Genomic DNA, 23,095 nt, shown 5'->3' with positions numbered 1-23,095 from the left:
TGATATGCCATGGCCTTCGCCTGTGCCACAACTCTCGTGGCTTCTTGCTTTCTCTCTCTGTACATCTCTCTGTCCTCTTCCGCTCTTGACTCATCCCACTTCTGCTTTGCCTTCCTCTTAGCTGTCACTGCCACTTGTACATCATTATTCCACCACCAACCCTCCTTCTGCTCTCTAATCTTTCCAGATGTCTCACCAAGCACCACGATTGCACAGCTCAGGATTACTTTTGAATTATGTTTCCACCAATCTTGTACACTTTCCAGTCCATCCGAAATCCTCTCTAACACCCTCTCCCTAAAACGATTCCTCACACTCTCCTCTTTTAAGCGAAACCACTTAATTGTCTTCATTCCATGGCATCCAGAGGTTCTTATCTTCGATCTTATTTTATTTTAAAGTCAGCGCACAGCAGTCGGTGTTGCTGTGCTACTTGATCTGTTGGAATTACTTTACAATTTGTCACAACCTTAAGATGTTTTCTTCTAGTCAAAATGTAGTCAATTTGTGAACGGTTGTTGTTGTTACCACTCCTAAATGTTATCAAATGTTCTTCCCTCTTGTAGAAAAACGAGTTCACAATTGCCAGATCAAACGCTACTGCAAAGTCCACAACCCTCTCTCCTTCCTGGTTCATCATTCCCACTCTGTGGCCACCATGCACCCTTCACAGTCGCTATTCTGTCTTCCTATGTGTCCGTTCAAGTCTCCTCCGACAATCACCATCTCATTTTCTTCCAATTCCCTCATTTCTTCATCTAACACGTTCCAGAACTCATCTTTTTCCTCTGCTGTACAACCAACTTGCAGGGCATATACACATAATACGACCACCCGCTCTTCTCCAAGACCCAATTTCATTCGCATGATCCTGTCATTCCTTCTACCCATGTCCAGTACTTCACCCTTCATTCTGCCACACACCACAATTCCTACACCATTTCTTCCCTCGTTATTCGCTACAGAGTAGAACAATTTATATCCATCTCCCAGTTCCTTTGCTTTTCCCTCCCCTTCCACCTTGTCTCCTGCACACATAAAATGTCCAACTTCCTCTTCCTCATCATGTCTGCCACCTCTCTTCCCCTTCCAGTCATGCTTCCAATATTCAGTGTTCCCACTCGCAACATCTTCTCCACCTGCTGGGCTCACTTCTTTAACCACACCCGCCCTTGATGCGGTAGCCCTCGTCCACTTCTCGCAGCTGTAGGACGATGTGGCTGCGCGTTGCTTAAGGGGTACGCCCTAGCCCTTATATCATTTTCTCTTTGACTCATATCATAGTTTGAGCTGGCATTAAAGTTTTCCGACCGGATGCCCTTCCTGACATCAACCCTCGCATTTATCCGGGCTTGGGACCAGCACCTATTGAGGTAAGCTTGCCTCCTTCGGTGGCTGCATAAGACAAAATGACTTAGCAAGACAGGAAAGACTCACCCCTAGCTCTCGAATACTCTAATAGCATCAGGGGGGAGGAGCAAGGAGAGGAGAAAGAAGCAAAGAAAGAAGAGGAGGGACCAGTCTACAGAATAATATAACAGATATATATTACATGAAGTAAGGCATGGTCCAGCATCTGGTACCTCGGGTTTTCCATGCCTGTACTCACTAAAGTGAGCCCTTGAGGAAAATCACTAATGCTGCAATCATTGCACTAATTTGCTGATGCGTGAATTCAATATCACCCCCTGTACCCCCCCCTGGGCTATAGCAGCAACCAACTGTATATTTGGTTGTGTTGGTCACTATTTCACACCAGACTGCCTCAAATGAACTATCATTCACATGTCTATCATCTTGATATTATACTTTCTTTGGCTGCAACTCATCAGCTATCATCAGCAGTACTCCTCCCCCATTCTATCTTCTCTATCCTCCTTGAAAATACTGTATCAATCATATTTAATTCCAGTAACCACTTTTTCTGCTGACAGCCAAGTTTCACTAATGCCTACAACTTTTGGTGAGATTGCACTGACTAATGACAAAAATTCTTCCCTCTTATTTTGAATGCTTCTTGCATTAGTATACAAAATTTGCAGATTCCCTTCAGTTCTTGTACCAGCTTTAGAACTGATGTACACGTCGCTAATTTCAGTAGTCTCATGCCAATTTTTATCCACTCTATTCTGCAATTTATTCCGCAAATAAGGATCGACAAATATACAATCACTGCTTAAGTTTCTCCCTCTTACACTCAACCTTTTCAATTTTAGTTTCCATGCCCAATTACTTCAACTTGTTCAGAAAACAGTAACTTCTTCAATCGCTTATGACCTTCCATGTTTAGATGCAACCCATCTCTTGCATACAGCTGTCTTTTGCCGTCAAACACACTCCAGACATCAACAAATTCCAGACCTCTTTTTTTGCACATTCTTGCAATCACATCATTCATTATGCCAGCCTGGTTGGTCAAGTGGTTAGCATATCCACTCTCCAGTCAAAACGCTGCAGGTTCAAATCCTGCCATGGGCATGGATGTTTGCGATTGTCTGTGGAAATACCAGTGGTGGTCGGCGGTAGATGCTGTTGGTGTAGTTGTGGTCAGTTGGTGATTGAATGGTGGAAACAGAGTTGCAGAGCAGGTGCCCTCCCTCGATGAGTCCTTGGACTGCCTGGAGGTATCAAATAATAATAATCATCACTCGTCTACTTAACTCATAATTGTCAAAACGAGGCAGCACACACACTATCCTCCCATTGACACTTTTCTTCTTCATGATATCTAACAATGTTCTTAAATCTTTTGCTACCCGATTAATACTACCATTCAGGTCATTTGTACCCACCATAACTATCATCTTTTCTGCATCATGCCCTCTCTTTATTGCTAAAGCCACTCTCTCTATTGTTCCACCAACCAAGCATTCCTCAGGCATACCACTCTCCATACCCTTAATCATAGAATCACCATATATTTTACCACTCATAACTTCATTCAAGTACAAAAAGCATCACTCACGGCCTCATTTTCTACGCTATTTAGCATGACTCTTCCAGTTTCATTACTCAACGCTCTTTTACTTACTCTCTCATGACATCTTGTTCTGTTGACTCCCAATCACTCCCATACTATTTATTACTTCAATCACCAAAGACTCTCCCATACTTAATCCTGTTCTAGTTACTTCAGCTAAAGTAATCTCCATGGTCCTAATTTCTCTATTCAACACATAAGATAAATAATTGAGAAATCATGAAATATGCCACGGATATGTTTTTAAGTTGTATATATCTAGAAAAAAGCATATGAAAAAGTGCCAAGAGAAAATCTTTTTAAAATGATACAATTATATGAGGATAAATGAGATATTATACAGATCAACACACAATAAGTCAACAATTAGAAATGAAGGAAGTACGGGATCTAGATAGTTTGATGTAAAATTAGGTGTAAGACAAGGGTAAACACTACTTCCACTCTTATTCATCATCTATAAGGCCCACATTATGAAAGAAAGCGACATTAAACCCAATATCAAACTTGAAGGCATTCATCTCATCTCCTTAATTTATGTTGATAATGTAATGTTCTTAATTCTGGTACAAGTTATCAGGATTCTTTAACTTAACAGCTGTGACAAATCTGGCCTTAAAAAACAGCAAAAGACAACTATGAAAAGATGCAGAAAGCTCAAAAGTATCAACTACCTTCTGAATGATTAACCTCTAGAACAAGTTAAATATTTCAATTATTTAGGCACAATTTTTAATGAAAATGGTGAATAAAGCTTGTATGGTGGGGAGCCAGTGAATCAATTTATATGGAATAAGAAAGAAACTACAGAAAACTAATTATATGAGGGTAAATGAGATATTATACAGATCACACACAACAAGTCAACAATTAGAAATGAAGCAAGCACAGGATCTAGATAGTTTGATGTAAAATTAGGTGTAAGACAAGGGAAAACACTACTTCCACTCATTCATCATTCAACACTATCTTGTCTACTGCTTGTTAAAAGCAGTAGACAAGACAGTGTTGAAACCAACTTTGACTCATTAGATTGAGAAATGAGTTAGAAATGAACATTAATCTCTGAACATCAATCTACACTGCCTCCATGAAGCATAACACAACTGGTCTAGCAGAATATGTGATAATAAATACTGGCCACAGGATGCTCTGGGATGATACCAAATTATTATACACATTGTATTGTAAGTTTGAGAAAAATTAAGGAAGCAATAGTAAATGGCTGAATCATATGAAAAATGAAGTGGTATTAAAGAAACTTGATAGTGTCAGTATTTTTGAATGTAAAAATAGAGCTAATGTAAGGTGGTATTGGATAGCTTTAAACAGAATGAGAGAGGAAAGGTCAACAAAACTGATGCTGATATCAGAATAGCAATAAAAAAAAAGATGAGTGATCCAGTTAAAAGTGCCTCAGAAGAATGTATGCAGTCTGATATTGTCAGAATACATTCATTCTTCTGTATACATTCTTAATTGTTTACATTATTACTAATTTCCAATAGGAAGATAGTAATAATGTAAACAATTAAAGAGAAACTTATCAGGAATATGATGGATATTAATGCAGTCATACTGGTGTGATTTAAATATTAAACATTAAGCAACAAGAACAGAGCTATGCCATCATTAGATTGCAGATAGCATATGAATATTATTGATGTAAAAAATAAGAAACATGATGTAAGAACAAAGCTTTAAAACATTCCAGTATTGCAGGTAATGTTGAAGAATAAAAGCCATTCATCTTCATTTAAGGTAAGGATGAATGGCTTTTAGAGAAAACTATATAGAGTACCAAATGCATAAGAAAAAGCACAGGAAAGTTTGATTAGAAAGAATAACATAGTTTCTAAATAACAAAACCATCAAGCTGGATTTCTCAAAATGTTGGAGAACATCCCAATGGAGTTTCTGGCAGAATATATTAAGCATGTAACTTCCAGGTTGCAGGAGTTGGCAGTTAATAGCTTTCTCCATTGTTTTAAAGAGGACTGAGGTGAGAGCAATATGCTGTTATGAGGATAGTACAGGTGGAATTTGTTGGTTACAAGCCGATTTCCAGAACAAGGGTATATGGCAGTAGAACATCATCATCAAACTCCTAATATGTACCTTCAGGGGGTGTACAAGATATGATAGTACTAGATGAAAAATTTACATTGGTACTAATGTCCTATCTACAATTTTCCTCCAAATCAATCTGTTACCTGTCAAGATTCCAAAATTATCAGATCTTATATTTCTGTCTTCTAAGGCACTTTTTACCATATCAATCGACCTATATCTTGGTCTTCCTCTGGGTCTTTTTCCTGCCAACCTGGCAGAGAACACTTGTTTTGCTAATCTTTCCTCTCCCATTCTATTTAAGTGACCACATCACCTGAGATTAGCTCTGCTAACGCATTCCTGGATGCTGACAATGTCAAGTTCTTTCTTAATATCCTCGTTTTTAATATGATATTTCCATTGATGCCATCTGTTCATGCCACTAATATTTCTCAGGACTCTCATATCTGAGGTCTCTGGTCAAGCGTTTTACTTCTGACCCACCTCTCAGATCCATAAGTTAAAATTGGTTTGAACACTGTCTTGTATACAACTAATTTAGTTTTTTGACTAAGTTCTCTCTTATTTCATTTAAATTTATTCAGTTGACTTCCAACCATACCAGCTTTGTTGATTCTGTTGTCTATTTCCAAATATAATTTACCATCTTGTACTAAAAATGCTTTTTACTAAGCAGCTCAAATGTTTTACTTGTTCTATAGGTTCTCCATTCACAATGCAGTTGATATTTATAACGTTTCTGCCTATTTTAATTGTATTTGTCTTGTTATTACTGATTTTCATACCAAATTTATTACAACAGTTATTCAATTTAGTCAGGAAATCTTGCAGACTTGTGCTGTATTTATTTAGAAGTATAACATTGTCCACATAAAGCAAAGAGCTAAGATTAACATCTCCAATTTGGATATCAGGTTTAATACCACGTTCCTTCATAATGTGATCCATATAGATAATGAATAACAGAGGGGATAATGTACATCTATGTCTGACACTAGATTTAACATTAAACCATCTTCCTGTACTTCTTTCAATTCTAACTGCTGACTTACAACTCAAACAATGCCTAAGTATTGCTTGATATAATGCCCCATTGACACCATATAACTGTAGCGTTTTGAATAGCATTTGTCATATGCCTTTTTCATATGTCCATATTCTGTTAGACTAGATTTATGTTTCTTGGACATAACATAGGACTGATGTTCAGCTATGCACTGTTTAGAAACAGATCAACCTGTTTGAAATAGGATAGGCAGTTATGTGGAACTGAATAAACTCTAGGTAGCTGGAGAGGTAACATTTTTATACTTCATATAATTTATAATTTTATCTTTTTTCAGAATTTTATCTTTTGAAGATGGTATCAAAGAGCTAACTGAATTAATAGGTTTGAATGTGGTAGACATCTTTAACTTCTTTAAGATATGAATGATATGTCGGAAATCCTTTTAATGTAAGGGATAGAAATTCTGTGCAAATCATCTATTCTAATAAAGATGGGAGAAAAACCAACCTTTGATAAATTTCTCCATTGTTTTGGAATTGTAAATCATGAGACATAATAACCATTGAGAACAGACATTCTTTGATTGTAGAAATTTCTGAAGTAGTTTGGAAGAGGAACAGATGATATAAGAGCTTGAATGAAGTGCATTTAATAATACCATACTTCTGTGAGGGATGGCCAGCAGAAGTTTGATGGATTTAAACCTGAGATTGAAGATATATCATACAAATGTTGATAAGTAATTTCCTTTTGAAGGAAATTTAAGGAAGGATATAGTCCAATTTGATTCAAATTCCATAGTGAATTTGATTGATGAAGGTTATTATTTTTTTGTAAGAAGACTTCTAATTATTGATCTTTTTTTTTTATTCCAAACAGCAAAAAATCATCCATATAGCAAGTTATAGGGAAGGTTCTAAATTAAAAGTGAAAATTTAAAAACTACAAGCCTTATAAACACAAAGAGCTATATAAGCTCATCCAGAGCGGGCTTTTACAAACATCCATGCCCATGATGACATTTGAATCTGCAGTCTGTTGGCTGCAGAGTGGATCCCTATCCACTTGGCCAAACAGGCCAGCATTTTATCTCCAAGTGTTCTAAGCACAAGTTGGCAAGGATAAGATAACTGAAAAGACAGGAGAAAATGGAGAGCCCATTGCTTTACCTTCACTTTGTCAATAAAGTTTGTATTTGCAGGTCGTATCCATGTAATAATTTGATGGAATATTTCTGAGGGATGGTCCCTTGGTATGAAGAAACTCAGGATTCTAAAAGTAGTCATAGCATTATGACAACATGTGGAGCCTCTTGTGCCATTGCCATAATATATTTCAATGCTCACCAATTAAAGTGGATATAATTCTGTTATTGCTATTTATCATTGTTTTGTCTCCCCCACCTCTTGGAAATAGGAGGAAAGTGAAAGAATTATGTTAATATTATACAGCACAAGCTAAACAAGCTACAGGCGTTTTGTGTTTCTATCTAGAAGAAGCAGTGCTGCTTCCCACTGGTGTTTCTTCAAAAGAAGTTTATTCCTCTTTGATTCAAGTAAAAGAAAAATATAAATTTAAAAAAAAAAAAAAGAAACGAAAGAAAGAAGGGTAATAAAAAAGCAAGATAAAAATAAATTTAAAAAATGGTACAATATACAGGAAAATTTAAATTTTCAGAACAGGTCTGGTTGTGGGAAAACAACACAGTTTCCTTGGAAACTGAGTAAGAGTGCAGTTAGCAAGGGTGTTCAGATTTTTTGCTTGGAGAGGTAAATGAGTGGAATAGGTTGCCAGAGTCTGATGTGGGTGCTATGACTGTGAACAAGTTCAAAGCAAAGTATGACAGATACTGCACGAATGTTGGCTAGTACTTGGCATGACATTTAGGGCCTCCCTCAATAAATGAATCTAAGGATTCCATGGAGTAGCCCATAATAATAATAATAGTTGAGAGGAAACAAGATCCATGTGGTCAGATAGATTATATCCATATATGATAAGTGTTGAAGAGGCAGGTCTATCCATATTGGATAGACTACATAAATAGATAACGAAATGAAAAATAACCTTATGTTGTGAAACTAAGTTATCCAAAGTCTCCTTATTTCTGGGAATAGAAGCCTGCGACCTGGTCTTCAGTATTCTTTCTTTCTCCATTAATGTATCTTTCAGATGCAAAGCTTTCTCAATAAACTTGTTACTTGTTGCTCTGTCAACTATAAATATACCAATGAAAGTTATTAATTCAATATTAATTCATCAATTTAGTATCAAATTCTCACAAGAGAAATAATTATAAAAAAATTTATTCATATAAACAAAACAATATAATTACTGATTCACAATGGAAATAAAGTATGCTAACTACTTCAAGCTTAGTAAACTATATTAATATAAAGTTCAATTTATGTATAAATCTCAGAATGAGTGGCTACTGACTGACCAGATTCAAGAAAATGATAAGTATCATGATTCAAGCAGAATTTGGAAAGAAAAGAATAAGTTTTCCTTAACTGGTTAATCAAAATAAGTAGGAGTGTTATGCCCTTAACATGAAAAGAAAGGTGTACTTCACTTTAAAACATGCAGTCTGCAGTTTATGTTTCTCATATTTTCAATGAATTTTATTATCATTAAAAGACAGTGTAATTATCATTTTAAAAGAGAATGGATACAACATCTATTTGAGAAACACCCTAATTCAACTCTATCTAATAATAACTGTAGACTGTAAATTTCAGCAAGGAATAAATGAGGAATGTTCCACATTAGAATTAAGGGAAATAAATAAGCTGAAAATTTTGGCTTGGCAGTTTTAAAATTAAGTGAATTCAAGTAGCTTGTTAATAATTAGTGATTTTTATATTATTTTTAATCATACCGGCTTCACCATTGTTTAAATATAGGATTTTTATTTATTTTATTTAATCTCTTTTTCTAACAATTATTTTTAAATTCCGAGTGCTTTTATTATATTTATTTATTGCACAAGGGTTCACTCCGATTGGTGCAATGACCACATTTTTACTATTTCTTACAAAATCCAAAAAATCACTAACGCAAGACCAAAATACAAAATAAACACATTTAATATAACAAAAACAATATATATACACTTCAAACAACTTTACATAACTATAACTAACTACAAAAATAATTGGATCCAAGGCCTTTTAAAAATAAACTTACACTTAAGACTAGACTAAACACTTTGTTTTCACAATGACAAAATGTTCACAGCCAGTTTCTTTCTCTGTCAAGTTCCTTTTCCGAAGATATATGACTTTATTCTTCATTTTCATAGGATCCTTTCTCATCACTCATGTAGCACACATTAATTTTTCCTAACTCAATTCTGTCTCCTTTCCAATAGAAATAATAGTTAGATTCGGCATCTATAAGACAGATGAAACTTCATAATCAGAGTTTTCTCGAACATGCCTTTAGAACGTAAATAGCAATTTCTTCTTTTATTCACTAATGCTTATTAACAGTCTTAACTTTTCCTTAACTTAAAAAAAAAAAAAAAAAACTCTCAGTTCTACGATTGCCTTTATAAAATCTACTACTAATTTTCCAATTAGCGTTTCCTCGAATATTTCTTTTAAAACATCTATAGCAATATTTTCTTTTATTTATCAATACTTATTCCACTTTAAAACTTCATAGTTCCACGATTCCTTTTTTGGAATATACTATTGATTTTCCTCCGACTGTTATATAAAAAAACTCAATTTCCTCCAAATCTAAATATCTGCCGGCCTGTGTTCTAATTTTCTCTCCGAACACTGTTGTTTATTTCTCTTCGTTACTACGATACCGAACACTTTCTGTCAGCTGTCAATCACACATCAAACTTCTCGGCGAGCATGCGCACTCCTTGAAAGTGGCAAGCGAGAAACTAAGTATAATGGCTGACACGTTGTCTCTGTTAGCTACAAGAGAATGTCTTCATAAAACACAACTTAATATTTTAAACTACAATAAAATCGTTTAAAGTAACACAACTATCCAAATCCGGTAAGTATACATAAATTTTAACTGCTTTACATATCACTTTGACAAAACAATTTCAATAACGGGCACATCACAAGTGCCGACAAGGTGTGTTATGAAACTAAAACTAATAAACATACTAACAAACAATACGTAAAAATATTCAGAATTTTAAATTATGATTATTTTTACAAGCTAATGGTTGCATGCTCATGCATTAAGTTTTCTTTTTTTTTTTTTTAAATCTGAGAAGTAGCGTAATTACAAATACTAAATAATGAAAAATGCCCGTATGCCTTGTGTCAGTTTTTTATGATGATTTGAAATATGAGATTTTAATGTGTTATACCATTCTCATTCCCCACTGTAAGGGATGGAATGAGAATGGTATAACAGTAGAGATTGGGATGGATGTGAATAGGTATTGATTAATTTTGATAAACAAAGAGGTACCACTCTAGATGTGAATAATATTCCATTGAAAGAAAAATATAAACACAGATTCCAAGAAGATATTTTTTCCTTCACTCCATTGTTATGTGATGGTCAGTATTATTATTATTATTTATATGAGTATTCCATGGAGTCAAAAGACTCATTGCAGGAGATCTGCACTATACATTAACACAATACCTATCATACAGGACCTTAAGCTTATTCACTGTTGAGGCACTCACAATCACCTCTTTCAATTCATTCCACTCATTAACCACTCTCCAAGTCAAGAACCTAGTACACACACCCTTACTAAACCATACTTTTATATAACTTCCAAGTTGAATGTTTTGAATAATGTTTAATGTTTATTATTCACATCACGTATACAAATTATACATATTATACTATTCAACTTGTATGATTATGACAATATTCACAATACAATTCAATGCACAGTACAAAGTTACAAAATAAAATTCAAGTATTACCATCATATTCTGTTGGTACTAACACTTATTATGGCTATTATTTTATTATGGTTAATAAAACGTTTTCTCATATATGCAAGTAGAATATAATATATTTCAAATGGTTTCAAAGTTATGATAAGTAATTGGTTTAGGGTAATGTAAGTTAGTTAATGCAAATATGTGTAACCAAGGGCCGTAGCCATACTGGTTACTAGAAAAGTAATTAGCTTAAACAGACACTGAGAGTCCAGGGGCTCCCTCACCAGTTATAATAATGTACATGTTGATATTTTAATTCCTAATTGAATGAACCAATTTTAAAACAATACCTTAATTGGTTATGATATATGAGTTATAATGATCTCTTATACTACAGGTTTAAAATAATTGTCAACATTCTTTAATCCCATAAAGTAAGGTAGTTTCTCAATCTTTTTCTGAGGTTATAGATTTAATTTCGTTCGGAAGTTTATTATAGCTGCTCATTGCAATGCACTCGAAAGATTTATGAAAAATTTCTTTGTTAGCTTTAGGTACTTCCAGCATGTTTTGACTGCAGCGCAATCCATCCAAGTGTTACCCATTGTTTTCTCCCTACTCCAAATTCACAGAAAATTTTCTTTTGTGTCAATCCACAGAATCCCTTTAGTAACTTATAAGTTTCTATCATATCATCTCTCCTCTGCCTGTCAGCTAAACTCTGCAATTCATATACTCTCAATCTATCCTCATAGGGAACACTTCACAGAACTGTCACCAACTTGGTCACTCATCTCTGAATCTTATCCACCACCTCCCTGATCCCCAAGAAATGCAGGTGACAAAATCTATGCATAGTAGTCAACATGTCACCGAATCATAACCTCCCAATCTTTACTTGTCAATGTCTTCTTCAATATCCAAGTAATCCTCTAAGCCAGTGTTTCTCAAACTTTTTTCGACTACGGAACACTTCACAAATCCTGAAATTTTTGCGGAACACTTTGGTTATTTGTAATGTATAAATTAATAATTAATTGGCAATTTAGCTGATTTTTTTATTATTAATCAATAATTGATAATTAATTCTTGATTAATAATTAACATCAATTAAACCATCGTTAAATTAATTTGTGCTGACAAATAAATTGAAAAATGACAAATTCCAGAACTTCTCGCGGAACACCTATTCACCTTCCGCAGAACACCAGTGTTCAGGGGACCACCGGTTGAGAACCACTGCTCTAAGCCATAGGTTCACAAACTTTTTCAGGCCACTGCCCACTTTGCAAGACATAAATTTTGTAACCCCCCCCCCCCCCCCATTATAACAGTTTTCCGTGTTCAAGCTGTTTGATATTTTTGACGTAAATAGCAACTAATGATACATTACTGCTTATGCCGTTAAATTTTTAAAAAGAAGTAGCCAATATGTGCTTCATCTTGAACACAGTTATTGCTATACCGATTTTGGTGAAATGTAGCCCATATGTAAATATTGTAAAATGTATGCTAGAATAACATTATGCACAGTTTCATACAATGGTTTAAATATGAAAATGTGGAATACAATTAAGAGATTGCATTGCATCAATTAGAAAAGTGGTTTTATATATTTTATACATATTTTGAAATGAAATACAACGAATATATTTGCTACTGTAAACATAACCTATTATACACACATATATACATGCTCTATTTTCTCATTGACATAGAAAATTGACATCTATTTCTATCTGACATGGTAAATTTTCAAATGATTAAATAATTGAAATAGAAAATTGATTGTGGAAGACAGGCATAAGATGAATTAAAATGCTATATTTAAATTTTAAATGATTCTAATCGCAAAATCACGAAAATAATTAATTTTTAAATATATATTATTAATTTCTTCTATAAAGAGCCACCGACCCCTAGAGCGCCCCAAAATGCTTCTGATCCCACTATAGCCCCCCCCCCCCCCCAGAAGGCTTCAGTGCCCACTGGGGGCAATACCACCCACTTTCGGAACCTATGCTCTAAGCTATTTGGCAACTCCTTCAATATGTCCTCTGAATCTCTTTCAGATCTCTATCCACCATCATTGTAACTCTAACCTAACCCCCGCAACCCCATAGAGTATCATATTCCTACCCACCCATTCTTGAATTTTACTTTTAACCAACCTTTCCAATACTTCAAACATCACTCCAGAAAAAATCTCCAGATACCCAGTCTCATTTAATTTAGTACCATCAATATGAATTGTGTGATGACCATTTCATCTCAAAGTACCTTACATTTTACAACACTTGCAACTGACAATCACTGTCCTTTGCCCACACTGAACACTGCCCTCCCAACTGAATATCTTCCCCTCAAATTTTCCACTATATCATTAATGTACAAATTAAAAAGTAGTCACTCTCCACTTGTCATCCTCATTTGCCTTAATTCCACTCTGCCATACATAACCCTCTGATGTCTGTCTATCAGTCCCCTCCCCCACCAATCCATGCTAAAATCCTCATTCCCATTTGCTCCAACTTATGTCATAATTTTCCAGGTGGTGTTCTGTCAGATGCCTTCGCAAAGTTTAGCAGTATCATAGTGTAGCCATTTCCTTTATCCAATTCTGCTTTATAACCACCTTATCATAAAACATGAATACATTATGAGGCAAGACCTACCTTTTACAAAACCATGCTGCCCCCCCCCCACCGCATAGAGAAGGGTTTCCCAAATTGTGTTCTGCGGAAAGTGAATAAGTGTTCCGTGATGTCAGTGACCAAGCCTTATATTTTTAAACATGGAAGTAATTCGGGAAAGGGAATACCGCTGTTTATGACCGGCCATAAAAATTGCCTGCAAGCCGATTACAACAATGGGTGGCGTATCCTCTGTTCTCAAAACTGAACAAAATAACATCTGTGTTGCAAATGTCAGTGACCAAGCTACATATTTTTAAAAATGGAAATATTCATGAATTATCGCTAATTTTCACACATCGAAATCTTTCAACATTCAGAAAAGGGTATACCGTTTATGACCGGTCATAAAAATTGTCTGCAAGGTGATTACAACAATGGGCAGCGTATCCTCTGTTCTCAAAACTGAACGAAATAACATCTGTGTTGCAAATGATAGTGACCAATTGACAAGGAAGTATAAAGAAAATTTTTCCACTGAAATTGGAGATCAAGGTAGTCTGTATCTCAAATCTAGTAATACTGAATACTTTCTTCGCAAGTTCATATTGTAGGGTGAAAGTGCTTGTTTTGAAACCATAGTGCTATGATTTTTTAAAAGTAATAGGGCTACAGATTTAAATTTTAATATGAATAAGAGACAAGGGACTTGGTTTAATTTTGGTCTTAAGAAATCTCTTATTGAAGGTGTTTGTGATGCAACAGATAATGATTCATCCACCTCCAGCCTACAAAGCGATCACCAGGATGTACAAAAGGAGGGGGGAACTACCAGCACACAGCAGAAAAAGTCTGCATTCACTCGTAAGTACTTATAATATAAATAATATTATAAATTTTTAATGATCAGAATGGGATATGTCAATGAAAATCAACACAAATTAATTTAATGATGTTGGCCTGAGGAAACTACAATATGATACAAGATTTCATTAGTCCAGTGATTGATAACTGATTTAAATGTAATTTTATATTTGTCAACATGTCATACCATATACATAAATGCACTAATACTCTTTATGATTATGCCATAATTAATTATTAATACATAACAAAATAATCAAGGTGTTCCGTGAAAATTTCAGGATTTGTGAAGTGTTCCATCATAGGAAAAATCTGGGAAACGCTGCCATAGAGTATCATACTGCTATCCACCCATTCCTGAATTGTACTTTTAACCAACCTTTCCAACACTTCAAACACCACTCCAGAAGTAATAATTGATCTGTAATTTCCTACTTCTGTCTGGGCATCACCTTTATGTAATGGAGGTATCTTAACCTCCTTCCATTCCCTTGGAACCTTGACAGAACTGAGACTTAGATTAAACAACTTCATAAGCTGGAACTGCCAGCTTACTTGCACATTCTCATGGCACATGAGTTGACATACTATCCAGGCCCACTGCTGTATTCGCACTGATATTTTCAATACATTAAGTACTTCCACTATGTCTATCTCAATTCTCACATCAGTAACTGCAAAGTCACCACCTGGATGATATAAGCTTGCAAAGTGATCACTTAGTAACTGGACTGTTTCTTCTGCTTCAGTGACTTTCCTGCCATCAGCAATGAGTAAATTTAATTTTCCATAATTGTTCTTTCTCATAACTGCTACATAGCAAAAAAATTTTTTGGATTTACTTTGATCTGCAGCTAATTTTCTCTCAAAATCTAATTCAGCCTTCCTTACCATACTTGATAACCTTCTTGCTAGTGCTTTATATTGCTCATGAGCATGTGATCATGTTTTTTTGTTTATATTCCTTCCATAATGCTTTCTTTTTTGCAGCTCTCTCTTTATATTGCTACTCATTCCTACTCGGTTAACCTCCTGACCCTGGGTATGTACAGTCTGATACTACTACTTTGCTCAAACAATCCCTGACTGCTTTCCATGCACTAATGAGATTCATTCCATGTAACTTCTCCAAGTTGCCTCTTAAGTTTGTCATAATCACCAACTTTGTAGTTCTACATAAAACCGTTCTTGATTAAAAATTCCATATGTTGGGCAACCTCCCTGGAGAAAACTGCATGGCTACTTTCCCTGATTGGAGGTAGAATTGCAACTGTAGTTACCTTTACATAATATCATTACCTACCCATTCAGATTTGAAACTTAGGAAACTGTAACCAGCTCTTTGCCATCATTCTTGCACTATTCTACTCCAGAGGTGGCTATTTCCTCAGTCATCCCTGCACTCACACTATTTATTATGAAAAATTTACGAAGAAGACTGCTATTAATGGCAGTGCTTTAAAGTTAATTTTTTGTCAAAAAACTTACAATAATGCTGTATTATAGAAGATTAATACAGTTCCCTCCATCATGCAGCTTGAATAATAATGTGAAATATATAACAATAACAGTTTAAAGAAAAAATCATTTTTTCATATGCAGGAGCCTCTAAAGATCAGTCAGATAGTGATGAAGATGACTGTACCTTCTTCACACAATAACACCTCCCAGCAGTATGAAATTATTAAAACCTTAGCAAACAGAGCCAGAAGTATCTGTTTAGACCACACTACTCTCACTACCAAAACAATCACATTCAGGACCCTTTTTTAGGCAATGGCTCTTGCCATTCACAAAACCAACAGAGCTCCCCACCCATTCTCACTATCTCCTAAAAAAAATCTAGAACAAAAAAATCCACTGACATCCCCTACATCTGGGGCACCACATACTAAATGTCATCCACCTATTCTTAAAAAGGTATAACATACAGACTCCCTTCAAACCATATCAAAAATTACCCACCCTTACCTAGCTCACCAAAACATCCTTTCCATCAGCCAGGTTATCCTGGTGTCTACAGTATCCCTTGCTCCTGCATCATCTGCACTCTAGCTGTTCCAGAGTGGCAGACCATGCCATGGATACAGATAACTGGATCCAATGAGGAGGGAACTTTCGTTTTATACAGAAGCAAATATAAATCAGAGAGAGAGAGAGAGAGAGAGAGAGAGAGAGAGTAATTCTGGAAACAACCACAGTGCTACATTGTTCTCAAAATCTAAACAAATTTGGCTGCAATGCATTATCTAGGAGACCATAATTTTGAGATTCAGCAAGATTCCATCACAGCACCAATAGAGGACACCAGTTAGTGTCACTGAAGATGCCCACTTTTTTACAATCGGTATGTTTGGCTTCTTTTTGGTGTGCCTGCCTGCATGCATGCATGTGCTTCATGTTTTTCTTTGTGCCCATGAAGATACTTTGGTGGCCAAGGACAAAATACTGGCTTAATAATTTAGGAGTTAAACAAATTTAGTTAGTTCATTATTGCCATCAGATGTGTTTTCTTCACTAAATATCAAACATAAATGATAATCAATGTCTAAATATCCATACCAGATAAAGATATCACTATCACACAAAAAAGTCAATGAGGCTTTATTATTATTTTCACGTGAATTCATCAACACTTAGGTTGGAATGCAATATTAGTAATGGCAAGTTTGTGTTAAACAGAAAAAATCCAACTGGTACTTACCATTATTATTAGTTTTGTTCTTTTATCCAAATTTTACCAGAACATTCTGATATGTCTGGTATTCATTTCCTACTCTACTGTTTGGTTCTCAATCTTAGAGAGGATTTTGGTGCAGTACCCCAAATATGGGAGCAATATTCCATGTTTGGGCAGATTTGGGATTTTTATTGAGTTAGTAGCTGTAAAAGTGTGAAGTAGTGCCCTGTGCAAAAAAGTAGATTAAGTTTTTTGGCGACTGGAAAAGCTATAGGTGTTGAAATACGTTTGTGCCAGGAAAGATCAAAGATGGAGGTCAGTCTTAGAAGGGAAATCTGGTGTGTTTGGATATCTCAGTATTCAAGTATTCTTGACGGTAAGAGCCTTAGCCTTCAAGATAAGAGGAGAAAGGATGCAAGCTCTTTCTTGCGAGAGATCAGACAGGATGGAGTTTTAGTTGTATTACAAGGCTGTCCTTGTCACATTGGGATAAAGCGAAGAGGCTGAAGTCAGGCCAATGGGTGGTGGATCTTGAGGATTCTAATACCTTAGCATTTCAAGATTTGTCAAATGAAAAGGAGGAATGGAGTGTACTAACATCAGCAAAACTACAGACAGGACTGGAAGTCTGTGAGAGCAGGTTGTTTATATACAGGAAGAAGAGAGTGGATGAAAGAATGGAACCCTAGGGTACTCCTGCACTGGTGGGGGAAATATGAGGGGAGGAAACTGTCCACCATGACACATAGTGTGCAACCAGTTAGAAAGTTGGTGATTCCGTTGCATAGTGTGGAAGACGGACCATAGGATAGCAGTTTGCTAAGTAGGGCCCTGTGACAAACCTGATCAAATGACTTTGAAATGTCAAGGGCAACCATGTGAGTTTCTCCAAATTTTTCCATGGCTTCAGTCAAGAGGTGGGTGGTGAAAGCAAGAAAATCAGTAGATCGTGAGTGGTGGAAACTGTACTGCTGGTCACTGATTAGTTGGTAGGTCTCCAGGTGGTTCAAGAGTTGGCTATTGATTACATTCTCCATAATTTTAGAAAAAAAGAGAACAGAAGTGAGAGCAATTTGACAGTAGTTCACTGGTTGACTTTTATCACCTTTCTTTGGGGTGGGATGGATGTAGGGTAGATGCCAGTTGAATAAGACAGATTGAAGAACAAGTACAGGATAGTGTTAAGTAATGTGTTATTTTATTATGCGACACCTGCAGGGAGTCCAAAAACTCATTGAGGGAGGGCACCTACTCTACAGCTCTGTCTCCGTCACTCAACCTCATCTACCCATCATCCACCAACCGCATAATCTATGCCAACGCCATCTACTGTCCACCACTAGTATTTTCACAGACAATCACAAACATCCATGCCCACAGCAAGATTCGAACCTGCAGCCTTTTGGCTGGAGAGTGGATACACTAACCACTCGGCCAACCAGGCAGGCATTATGTAATAGTCCCTACCTATGAGTTTGCGATCGAGAAAGCTCAATTGGCTCTTTGTTCCTATCATTCTTCGTTTTTCACTCAAATTAAAGTGTTGTGGGAGACAGTTTAGAGTTAACAGTGAAAGCATTAGATATGTGTGTATTATATGTTTAACAAATACAGGTATTCATCAATAAAGTTGTGTTTTTATTTATTCACAAGCAGATTAAAAGAAAAAAAAAAAGTGGGGGACAAGATTCAGGAAACCACACACACACACACACACTGCTGAGAGACTTTGAACTAATATTTCAAATCAAACATAATAATTCTTCCAGCAGACCTAACATTTTCAATCAATCAAAAAGATTTTAAACAAACCAGGGAATAAAGAGAGCAAAAAAATATCAGAAGGCAAAAGTGGCTGTGAGTAGTCTACATTTCCAAAATTTTGACAAAAACATTCTACAAATTGTTCACTAAATTATTCCTTACCTTCATCTATTTCTAACATCTTCTGAAATTCAAGGAACAGTTTATTACAATATGACATCTCATCTTGAAGCCTTCTTAAAGCTGGATCATCACTCTGACCTTCATTTAAGAGCTTCTGTGTATCTTCATTTAAAGCTTTGATTATACTTTCCCTCTGAGTGACTTCCATACTACGGAACTGCATAATACCAACTTAGTAAGGCTAATTTTTTTTTTAAATAGCTATGAAAAAAACTCAAAATTGATAACTACTAATGAAAGAAAATATTAAAAAAATATTACCACATAACTTTCCAAAATCTATTTTCTACTTTATGAAAGTATTATAGTTAGAACAAACATGTTCAAATTGATATACAAATGTAGTATTATTGAAAACCTATACTGCATACCTATTCAGTAAAATATGATAACAGTAACAAATATTAAAGATACCAAGAAATTATATACTTGGTTTAATAATTTATCCAAGTGTAAGCAAACAAAGTTTGCACCTGAAATATAGTCAGGACTGGGACAACTCGTATATAGAAACTAATGACTTCACATCACTTGCCTTAGTATCCCATAATGCAGAGCACATATCCTTACGGGTATATATAATGCTATGCATTATGGGACGGGTCACTACCCGATCAGTTTCAACCTTTATTGAGGTCTCGTCAGTGGGAGCTAGACCCAGAGATGATACTAAGGTTGAAGTAATGCCGAAGTTATATTTTCATATACGAATAGTCAAAAGGTGTCACACCTTGTTAACAAAATGCTCTGGATTAGAGATAGATGTTGAAAGTTTTTTACTTTTTTCACTAAGAGTTAAAGATGACAAGAAATTATAATCTTGGTTTCATCAAACCAAGAACATAATGGCTCTTCCCATAATGCATAGCATTATACATGTGTGTAAGAATATGTGCACTGCATTATTGGATACTAAGGTAATTGCCTTCCCAGTTGCAAAGTTACTTCACACGCAAACTTTGTTTGCTTATGCTTGGATAAAGGATGAAACCAAGAATATAATTTCTTGGCATCTTTAATTTCTACCATTATGTCTTGGTTTTTTATTCATTACAAGAAAGCCTTTGATTTAGTACAAGCTTGTGCAGTTATTATTAAATAATGTTATTTATTGTAAATTACTATTGTGAGTTTCTCCAAATTATTATTATTAAAATACTCTGGAGTAGAGATAGTTTTTTTTCACTTGGTTGTACTATAAATTAAAGATACAAATTATATACTTGGATATTACATCTAGGCACTTCAATATTACATCTAGTTCCTGGATTACAATATATCAGATTATCAGATCAAATAGTGCATAGTATTCTCAAGATGAGATGGCACAGCCTACCAATTCCACCAGATCAGATACTGGTATGAAAAATCCAAAGCAGGAGCAAAGGGCCACAACACATAAATTGGATCTCAATAAGAAAATTCTAGAGCTGTAAACTTAGGATACATTTATGTTCCCAACACCCTAAAACTTATCAAGATCAAAAGTTCTAAAATTAGCATAAACTCTAATTTTTTAGAACTTTTGCAGCAGTAGCCTTCAAGTCTTTAATTACACATTCTAACTCAACTTACAGATCTGCCTTTAGGTTTTGAATACTATCTTATATACATTTAGTTCGGTGTGCTTGGCAGAGTTCTCTTTTTGTTCATGAAATTTCTTCAAGTAGTTGAATATATATATACATAACAATAAGCCTTTAAGTAGTTCAAAATTTGCTTATTATATATTTAAATGTTTGCTTTTTTTTTACTAAAAGTATATACAGAAAGTGTTATTTGTTCTACTTAGTATCTACAAATAGCAATTTGGTGTATTATACATTTGTGTAGAATGTCATTTATAATGGTCCTTATGAACATTCAGCTAATCTGCATATATAATTTTTATAACACAATGCGTTTTACTGTAAGAAAATTATAAAGTATCATCATCCAAGTATCTCTATGACATCAAAATATGCATAACAGGAGGTCCAGACTAATATTATTCACCTAACATGTATCATAACTTACATAGGCAAAGTGGATATTAGATCCAGCATTATTTCAAAGCCAAATGTAGAAACTATGAAAGTTTCGTGAGTTGACCAAAGAGCTTGTGGGAATACATTCCTCAGCAATCATAGTTGCCTTAGTGTGGACTACTTAGAAGACATAGGCACCGCCCAAGTATTTATATATTCACCTTTTATTAGTCCATTTTGATAAGGTTTTGCTGGTCTGACAGCTGTTTCAAAATGGTTGGTTCTCTTCAGATACCAGGCAAACTTTAAGAAACCTTAAGAGAGCAAAAACTCTCATTGTACTAAGGAACTTGAAATGTCAAAAAAAAAAGTATTTTTCATAAGCGAACTCTCGGTCGGTGCGTAAAAGTAATTACTAAAATAAAGAGCCAAAAAGCTTCAGTTCAGTGATGCACATTTACATAGGCAAAGTGGATATTACATCCAGCATCATTTCAAAGCCAAATGTAGAAACTATGAAAGTTTCATAAGTTGACCAGAGAGCTTGGGGGGAATACATTCCTCAGCATTCATGAGTTGCCTTAGTGTGGACTACTTAGAAGACACAGGCACCGCATCTATATATTCACCTTTTATTAGTCCATTTTGATAAGGTTTCAAACTGGTGGTTCTCTTCAAAGACCAGGAAGAAACCTTAAGAGAGCAAAAACTTTTGTTGTACTAAGGTATGTACAATGAAAGCAAACTCTCAGTCATGCATAAAGGCATTTTGACTCTTATTTTAGTAATTACTTTTATGCACCAAACGAGAGTTTGCTCATGAAAAATACATTTCTTTGACATTTCAAGTTCCTTAGTACAATGAGAGTTTTTGCTTTAAGATTTCTGCCTGGTCTCTGAAGAGAACCAACCAGTGAAACCTTATAAAAATGGACTAATAAAAGGCAAATATATAGATGCTTGGGCAGCGCCTATGTCTTCTAAGTAGTCCACACTAAGGAAACTCATGAATGTATTCCCACAAGCTCTCTGGTCAATGTGCAAAACTTTCATAGTTTCAACATGTGGCTTTGAAATTAGGCTGGATCTAATATCCACTTTGCCTATGTAAATGTGTGTGTATGTGTCACTGAACTGAAGCCTTTTGGTTCTTTATTTGAGTGGTGGATCATAACTCTTCTTAAACTCATCCAGTGACAATGCATTCCCAAATGTTTCTAGCAACCATTCCATTCATCTGCAGCTCTCACTAACTGAACTTTGCAGATTACAACAGTATTACTTAACTTCAAGGAATGACCCTCAATTCTTTACTCTCCTTTCCCATAATGAAAAACTTCGCCATGAGCATCTATATTATAAAATTCCCCTTAGGAACATAACTTTCTATCAGATCCTCTCTCTCTCTTTTCAGCCTGTCAACCAAATTTTATAATTCATAATCCAATCAATCTCTTCTTATAGGGACCAGCCAACGAAAACCTATGGGTAACTATCTTGTCAAAACTCTATGAAGGAAGGCTGAAAAGTTTTGATAAACACCTAGAACAAGAATTATATTGAAGCAGCTAATATAATCACAAGAAAGAACATATCTTAAACCCTTTAAATCCCCATGTTTCTTTAAATTGTAATAATCTATTTTTTCTTTTCTGATATATAAGAATACGTCAGAGGTTTTGAAGAAATTCGAAGGGTCAGAGGTGTGGGCCATCATCAAGTTTGTCATGTTGCAAGAAAAGTCTGCAACTGAGATTCACCAAACTTTGGTGAGACTTTAGGGACAGTGGCCGAACATATCCAACAGTCTCCAGATGGGTGGCCAAGTTTAAAACTGGGCATCCTGAGACAAAGATGCCCCCAGGTAAGGAAGACTTTCCAAAGTGATCACAACTGAAAACATCGATGCAGTGCATGCCATGATCCTTGATGATAGATGAATGCCAGCCAAAAACATTGCAAAGACTCAGAGATATCCAGGGAATGAGTTGGGATCGTTATCCACCAACATCTGGACATGCAGAAGCTCTCAGTGAAGCAGGTCCCCAAATGTTTGAAT

The 23,095-nt window shown here is 35.3% G+C and overlaps 1 protein-coding gene across 1 annotated transcript in view; it reads right to left on the bottom strand.

Moving 5' to 3' along the window:
* shot (dystonin-like protein short stop) overlaps positions 1-23,095 on the bottom strand; it is a 1,304,552-nt gene that overhangs the window by 886,580 nt on the left and 394,877 nt on the right. The window contains exons 24-25 of the mRNA XM_090402172.1: positions 19,049-19,226; positions 8,130-8,278 (exon numbers count right to left, since the gene is read on the bottom strand). Coding sequence (XP_090258298.1) covers positions 8,130-8,278; positions 19,049-19,226 — 327 coding nt within the window. The remainder of the gene's footprint in view (positions 1-8,129; positions 8,279-19,048; positions 19,227-23,095) is intronic.

The sequence above is a fragment of the Typopeltis vanoorti genome, chromosome 12 (assembly GCF_054136105.1).
Source record: "Typopeltis vanoorti isolate ZY-2024b chromosome 12, IOZ_Tvanoo_1.0, whole genome shotgun sequence".
In the NCBI taxonomy this organism is placed as follows: Eukaryota; Metazoa; Arthropoda; class Arachnida; order Uropygi; family Thelyphonidae; genus Typopeltis; species Typopeltis vanoorti.
Note: the sequence above shows the minus strand (reverse complement) of the source record. Positions and strands in the feature narration are given on the sequence as shown.